The sequence below is a fragment of the Tamandua tetradactyla genome, chromosome 7 (assembly GCF_023851605.1).
Source record: "Tamandua tetradactyla isolate mTamTet1 chromosome 7, mTamTet1.pri, whole genome shotgun sequence".
Lineage (NCBI taxonomy): Eukaryota > Metazoa > Chordata > Mammalia > Pilosa > Myrmecophagidae > Tamandua > Tamandua tetradactyla.
Window position 1 is genome coordinate 16,118,864 of NC_135333.1, and position 8,524 is coordinate 16,127,387.

At 37.1% G+C, this 8,524-nt stretch overlaps 1 protein-coding gene across 4 annotated transcripts in view; it reads left to right on the forward strand.

The window, feature by feature from the left end:
* CATSPERE (catsper channel auxiliary subunit epsilon) overlaps positions 1-7,508 on the forward strand; it is a 249,994-nt gene extending 242,486 nt beyond the window's left edge. For all 4 annotated transcript variants that reach the window (XM_077168505.1, XM_077168504.1, XM_077168506.1 and 1 more), the window contains 2 exons: positions 433-486; positions 6,940-7,508. In XM_077168505.1, coding sequence (XP_077024620.1) covers positions 433-486; positions 6,940-7,093 — 208 coding nt within the window. In that variant the 3' untranslated portion in view covers positions 7,094-7,508. The remainder of the gene's footprint in view (positions 1-432; positions 487-6,939) is intronic.
* Positions 7,509-8,524: the final 1,016 nt, after the last annotated feature.

Genomic DNA, 8,524 nt, shown 5'->3' on the forward strand with positions numbered 1-8,524 from the left:
TGAATCCCCTTATTGCAGCACCATTTGTTGAATTTTTGTTTGTTTGGGAAGTGCATAGATCATGAATTGAACCCGGGTCTCCCGCATGGCAGGGCAAGAATTCTACCACTACGCTACCCTTGCACCCCCTATTGTAAATTATTATTATAACTATTGCTGTTGCCTTGAGAACCACTCTCAAAATGATGTGCAGCTGTTAGAAGGGACAATGAAGTTGCATTGATAAGCTCTGAGGGATCTCATGGTAGCCTAAATTGCACATATGGAAAAAACTCGTCACAGCCCTAATGTCCCTCCCCATGAAAACATCTTAGCCAAGATTAGCCTTTTATTATATATGATTTGATTATTACCAGAGAGATGAAGAGGAAGTTTTTAAAATATATATAATATATTTAATTTAATCTTTAATATTATTTTTCTAATTTGCAGTTTCTGTAACCTAACAACTACATTTGCAATAGAAATCTATGGATTAATTCCCAGGTAATAACCATTGCCTAATCAGGCTCTAATCGGGAAAGTTTTAAAAGATATGGGTGGCAGCAAAAAAGGAAAACCATCTCTCCCTCATGGCTCCCCAAAACAGAGCCCATGTAATTCCTCTTCAGGGTCCCCACATTAAATGTTATTATACAAAATATTGTATGGAATATAATGGAAATGAATACTGAAAACAAAATTTGTATGAAGTTCATTGTGAAATCAGTGGCTTTTACAAATCTGTGAATTTTTTGTGTGTTTTTGCTATGAAATCTATCTTCCCAAATGACAGAAACTTGCTCTTTTCCTGGAGCCCTAATACTTCTGATATATATATGACATCCTAAAACTTTTATGTCAATTATACCAAGAATAGAGCAGGAAGGAATTCCTAAGTATTACTACACCCAGAGGCTTCTCCTTTCCTCCTGTTCAATGGCCACTATCTTCCTATCACACATATCTCTCATTTCCACCTAATGAGCAGATGGTAGAGTACAGCAACTTGAGATTGATAGGGGTCAGTGGATGCACCCTCATCCTCTAAACCTGAGTCAGGTCTGGACCGCTGATCGTCATTCTGATGTGTCCAGGAAAGCAAAGGCATTTCCCTGTATTCAACTCTGGTTTCCTTGGAGACCAGAGTTGTTGTTGTTGTTGTTGTTTTAAAGTTTTAATACCAAAGTGAAATACTAAATACTCAAATGGCTTTGCTTCTTTGCCCTGTCCCTAGTGATTGTTTTGTAAAATCTTAAATGAAGAAGACAAACATTAACTTACTTATGGTCCTATTTGAAATATTACTGATTCCTTGATTTTTTTTTTTTTTTTTTTTTTTTGGCTAATGGAGGATCCATGGTATGAGTAATCTGCAAATGAGTTAAGTCAATAATTGTTTCTAAGTAACCTGGGGAAACATATATAGCCTTTTGCAACAACTCTTCTTAATGAGGTAGTAATGTTTGATTAGGTGAATATTCGAAAAGTATGTTCATTCAAGTATCCACCAACAGAAGAGGAAGTCAAATGAATTAGAAAGGAGAGGAGAAAAGTGTAAGGTAGGAGGATCTCACCTCCCAGAAGTTTGCATCCAGCAGTCAGGGAATATGGGTGCAGCATAGGGGATAGTCATTAGGTTAGTGTTGTAGTTTAGCCTCTGTTACACTTGGGTCCTAAAGGCCACTAGAAAAGCAGAGCAGGAGCTAGTTGGTGGTAAACTTCATCGTGGTAGGAGAGCACTTTTCTATGAGCAAACAAGGAGTGGAGATTAGTTTGTAGGAGGCAAAGAGCTTGGTATTTCCTTGCTTCTGACCCAGTTCTCCACCCCTCTACCATGTCCCAAATGTGTCCTCTTTGCCCTCTGGAATTGACACCACCTAACTAGAAAACTTACCTAAATCTTCAACTGTCCTCTGAGCCCACCCTCTTTCTTCTTAAATGAAACCAGGCTTGACCCTGAGGAGTTTCATCTTTACCCCTGTCAAGTGATGGCTATTTATTTTCTTACATCCCCATGTTACCTCAGGACCCTAATACACTTCCAGATCATTCTTCTTTCTCCTGGTTCTTATAAAACAAAACAAAACAAAACACACCCTGAACTTTGAGGCTCAAGGCACATCACCTTGCTCTCCCTGTCCTCATTGCTGTCCTCTCCATAAACACCTTCATTCACTGATGACCTTGGCCCTGCCACACTGTTTTCTTCTCCACAAGGAGCCCCACCACAAGTGTCCACATCACCAACCCTGTCCAACATCATGGCCTCTCCTCATCCTTAGTGACCTTCTCCTCTGCTGCATTTGGCCATCTGCCACCATATTCACACCTTGGATACTGTTATTACTCGTAGCTTCTCTGCTTCCTAAACCATCAATTCAAACATCCCATTCTCTGACTACAAATTCCTGTCATTTCACCTTGTTAATTCAACTACACCTACTACCACCTATCTTCATTTCACTGGGACCTTGACTTTTTCTTTCAATCTTTCAGCTCTCTCCTCTAATTACTTCCTATTTACTTACATTTCAAAGTCTGTTATTTAAGTAACACTCTGATCAGTATTCCCTTTCACCTCCAGGATTTGGTCCCCAATCTGGCAAGTCCCCCACTACCTGCTTTTTCTGTGTCTACCTACACCTGAACAGCCCAGTACTGGTAAAGAGGGCAGATTGATCATTAACTTCAATTAGGCTCCCAACACTGCCTGGGACTCTTACTGTCTTTCCCTGAACGAGCAGTACTTCCACTCTCCATAACAACTATTTCAGACTATTAGCCTCCTTCTCTGAACTCTTTTCCTTAACGATCATCAGATGAGCTTGCCTCTTTAGTTACAAAGAAATTAGATGGCTAACATATAGAAAATCCCTCTACTCCTGATTCCAAACATATAAGCCAACTGTTATTTATACCCAGTCTATCCTCTTTCCATTCTGAAATAATAAAAGAATTATTTTTCTTCCTCTCTAAATAAAGTTCTCCCACCTGTTTGAACCCTATTCCTTTCTACTTTCTAATGAAAACTTACATTATTCCTTTTCTCTTCTGTATAGTCAACTACCCCTCTCAACCAGAGCCTTCCAATAGGCTTTTAATCACTTCAAGTTTCTCATTAAAATAAATCAATCAATCACAATTCCCTTCAGCCACCACCCTATCTTTGCAGTACAAAACTTCTCAAAAGGTTTACTACAATCTTAGTCTCCATTTCGTTATATTCCGTCTCTCTCTCCCCAACCTATCTGGTCTGGTTTCTATCATATCACTCCATCAATTAGTCCTCACTAGCATAGCTTTGGCTTACACTAAAACTGACATATTTTTCAGTCCTCACTTTATTTGATCTTTCAGCAGTGTTGACTCTTTCTTCAGTTGCTGTTTCACTCTGTGGGTATTCCTAAACTTTTAAAGCCACTCTCTCTTTCAACTAATGATGGACTTACTTTCCTTTACCAACCATCAAGTGTTGGCCTCCCTCAAGCCTCAGTGCTGGTCTTCTGAGTTTCTCACTCTGGTGTGCTCATCCACACCCATGACTTCAAATGGCATCTATAAACAGATGTTTTCCAAAGTTATATCACTAGCCCAGTCCTTTCCTATGAGCAACAGACCCATATACCCCTCTGCCCTCTTGATCTCCTCTCTTGGATATCTCAAAGACTGGTCAAAATGGATATGTCTAAAAGTGAACTCATGATCTTACTACCCACCACCCACACCCCAACATCTGCCCCACATCCCAAACCTAATGGATTGTCATTGCACAGTGCCAAGAGAATCTACCCACATAGGCTATGATATTAATAGTGTCCTCTAGAGTCAAACAATATGGGAATCCTGTTTTCCAATGTTCTGTCTCTCCAGAAATACCAACTACAGAAGTTAAAAACCTACATGTCAACTTCATTTCTCTCTCTCACCCCAACATATCCAAACCATCACTGGCTCCCATTCATTTTATCTCCTAAATAGCTCTTAAATGGTTTCACTTCTTATTCCATCACCACTGCCTTAATCCAACCTAGCATTATTTATGGAGTGAACTACTGCAGTAGTCTCCTAATTGGTCTCCCTCAACCAATTGTTCCCTTCTAGTTCACTGTCATTACTGAAGCCAGAGTAATCGCCTCAAAACGTGAATTTTATCAGCTTTATCATTATATTTATTTCCTTGAAATTAAAACTCTTTAACATGGCCTACATGATCTAGCCCCTACCTACTTCTCCAATCTCATTATGCATCATGTCTCCTTCATTCTCTTAGCTCCAGATGCAGCAACCATATTTGAATCCCTAGCATTCTCTGTACTCTGACCTATAGCAGGAGCTTTGCACATGCTATTTCCTCTATCTGGAATCTCTTCCTTCCTTTCTCTACTTAATTTTACCCACTTAATTCCTATTTATTCTTCAGATCTCAGATCTCCAACTTTTCTCTGAGGAGGCATTTCCTGACCTCCTTCACCAGGTTAAATCCTGCTGTAATAAGCTTTCATTGCATTACATACCTCTCCTTAGTGCTTATCACAATTACAATCTCATATTTATTTTTCTTATTACTTAACTCATGCTTATGTCCCCACTAAAATATAAGTTCCCTAAGGAAAGAGACCATGTTTAGTTTTACTCATCATTGTATACCCAACACCTAACATAATGCCTGGCATATATCAGATGCTTTAAGTTAACTTCCAAGAAGGAAACCATATGCTGGAACTAGATTAAGTGTGTAGCCAGAGGAGGAAGGTCGGGGTAAGGGGACTAGTAATCTAGGGATATTGTAATACTGAACACAAATAATTGTGGTAGAAAAGGAAAACAAAAAATAAGTCAGATATTGAGAAAACAGCACAGCATTTGACTTAAGAAGGAAATCCTTACTAATGGAAGGTACCCATGCAGAATCATAGGTGAAGTGGCAGATGTCTGGCACTCAGGTAAGAGAAGCATCTAATAAGTGATGATGAACACATACACACACACAGATCTTGAATTCAGAGAACCCAGTAAGTCTAGATTTTTAGAACCAGAAAAATAGGGAATATCTGGCATGATCTTCCTTCAACTTTCTTTCTGTCCCTAACTCCCTCCCGACACACGAACTTTGTACATCCACACCCAACTACATGTTTCTCACTTACCCTTTCCTTGTCTTGAAAGATGAACATCCCTTCCTTTACCCCATTCTTTCCTCTGTCCCTTCCATTTCCTTCCTTGACATTATTTCTCTTTTTCTTTTGAACCTTCAACCTTCTCCTATTCACTCCAGCATTATACTCAGCCAGCATATCTACTCAGTTCCTCCCCTACTGCCAAACACTCTGACTTAACCCTGTGTATCTTTCAGGCTATCATTTAACCCCCTTTCTTCCCCATTTTCTCCAAACTTCTTAAAAGAGCATGTACTTAACTGGATTCATTTTCTCATTTATGATTTATTCTTTAGTGCACTGCCAGCTGGAGTACACATCTCCTATGCCAATAAATTTGCTCTCATTAAGGTTAATCACCCTAGATGGCAACTAACAGTCATTTTTTCCATTTTTATCACCTTAACAATATTTTTCTACTACATGTAACATTCTTGATCATACACACTTTCATACTCCCATATCTCTCAGCACCTTACCCTGCTAGTTCTCCTCAAACTCTCTGGCCATTCCTTCTTGTCTCTTTTGGAAGTATTCTGTTATTACATTGTTAGTATTCCTCAGAATTTGGGCTTCAGCTCTCTCCTAGACCTATGTGCTCTTCCTGAGCCTTTTCATCCTATGTTATTGTTCATCTGTATCAGTTCTTGGTCTAGGTTCAAAGGTAGGGATCCCTAGACACTGAAAGTTTATGTAAAATGGGTGTGTATGTGCAAATGTCACATTCTTTCACCATCTCAAAGGCATTTATGCCTGTAAAAAGAGTAAGAACAACTAATTTATATGTCAGTGACTCCAAGTTCCCTAACTCCAAACCAGATTAGTATCCTCTTTTCCAGACCCAGATGTTCACCTCTCTACTAGGCCTTTCCGACCTGGTTGATCCTCAAGAAACTGAAATGCAATATGTCAAAAAATAAACCAACTATAGTCACATAGACCTTCAAAAAAGTGCTTTCTGACATCACTGAATGGTGACATCATCTTCACAGTCACCTATCCCCAAAACTTGGAAGACATCCTTTATGCTGTCATATTTCTCAAACTCCATGCCTTAATCACCAAGATTCAGTATAACTTCTAAATATATTTGAGGTATAATCACTTCTCTCCATTTCTTCAGCCACTTACATTAAGACACTCATCATAGCTTACTTACCTTGATTATTACAAAAAACTTTCACACTACAATCAGAATTATCCATCTAAAATGTCAATCATATATCAGACCCTTCAACTCTCTCTTGTCTTTAGGCTAACATCCATACTTGCTAGCTTGATATAAGTGTCTTACCCATCTAACCCCTACCTACCTATCATTCCTCATCTCTAATCACTCTACCTGGCACCCAAGCTCTAGTCATATTGACACGGTTTCAGTTGCAGAATGTGTAGGAGTAATCTTGGTTTTCCCATGCTTCTGTGTCTTTGCATGGGCATCTTCTTTTGCCTAAAAAACTTTCAAACCTTAGTCTCTTCCTGCTTCAAGGGACTTTTTCTAGCTAACTTCTACTAAACTTTCCATACTCAGTACAAAGGTCACCGTCTCTGGAATGTTATCCTTGATACCCAGCTCTCATAGAACTTTATGTCTTCTTCTTTCATTATCTTTACCACACTAACTTCCTCCCTACTGATTCTAAACCCCTAGAATGTAAACACCTTGAGGGTAGACATTATGTCTTATTATTTGTTCTCTGCCAATGGCACAGTAGCTATTTAAAAATTGTTTGACTAAATAAATTAACAACTAAAGTGTGAACAATGCTGTCTAATGACCTTTCTTTTTTTCATTTTTCAGACCAAATTTCTATCTGGTAGCTGCTTTCCTCTTTCTCCTGATGCTACTGTTTTTCAGTATTCTAGTTTTGAGTTACTTCCGGTATATGAAGATTTATAAACAATATCTTTATGAACCACTTAACACACCTGGAAGGAAACAAAAGAATAATTAGGAAGACCTAAAGTTTTTTTTACTATGATTAAATATATGTAGAGGAAGTATGTTTATATATTTATATTGGGAGTGTGTTTGACCAAGAAATACTAAGCGTAAACTCATTATCATTCAATTCAAGTTCTGAAAAACATTCTTAAATTATCCTAAAATAGAAATATTTTCATATGTGTTTCAGATATGTTTATGCAATATGTTCTGATATTAAATTAATCTATAATATGTTTGCATTTGTTTTAAAGTTACTCTGTATTCTCTTAAATGACATTATTTAAAAAAAAACAACCAAATTTGTCTATTTCAGTTGTTTGTAAAAGTGAAAGAAAATTTTTGAAAATGTGTAAAATTGTCAAATATGATTTTGCATGAAGCTTTTCATATGAAATTGTATATGGCTGTAGTTATTTTATATATGAAAGACAATAAAAGTTTGCAGATTTAAATGATCTATAATTTAGTCAAGTAGATTTCAGAAGTTTTTCTAATGATAGAGTCATATAGGAAATTTAAAACTTACTATACTGAAAATGAGCAACTGATGCTCTAAGCTTTAAATTTTCACTTTGATGCACAAAGTAAGTTTCTTAATTTGTTCAAATGGTACCACAACTTTCTAAATAACTATTATTTCTGTAAATCAGAGTTCAAAAAGAAACGAAAAGCTGTAGGTAATATATTCATATATTAAGAGATTTTTTTTTCACAAAGAAATTGACTTATGCAAATATGGGGACTGGCTAAACAAGTCTGAAATTCATAGGACAGGCAGTCAGGAAAGGGAAGATCATGAGTAGATGGAACTCCACAGGTGCAGGCTGAGGCCATTGTTCATAGTGGAATTACTTCTTTCACTGAAATCAGGAACACAGCAGGGATACCTACTATTTATTGTTGTTTTGAAGTTCTGATATTTTGTAAGAAGAAAATAAAATATAAAATAACCAGTGTAAATGTTAGGGGAAAAGAGATGAAATCCTCTCTTAAATAAGATTATATGCCCACAGAACCCAAAATTAGTGACTAGAATTAATAGGAGAATTTGATGGTGCAGTGAAAGTACTTAAAACTCATTGCCTTTTCTCTATACTAGCTAGAGCCAATTATCAGAGACCTATAAGAAATAATCCACCCATTGTAATGACAAATAATACAGAATTAAATTTAACATGAAAGGTATATAAACTAAAAGAAGAAAACCTTAAAATCTTGATTGAAGGAGAGGAAGCAAGATCACAAATTGATAGAAAATAAAACAAACAAAAACAGACAAATTACCCAATAGAAAATGAGTGACGAATATAGTCAATCCAGACAGCCAATAAATATAAAAAACAACTAACTTTTAAAGTTTTTACTATGTACCAGGAACTGTTCTAATAATTTATCCAGTGCCCCTCAATAACCCTAGGGATGGAAACTGGTATCATTC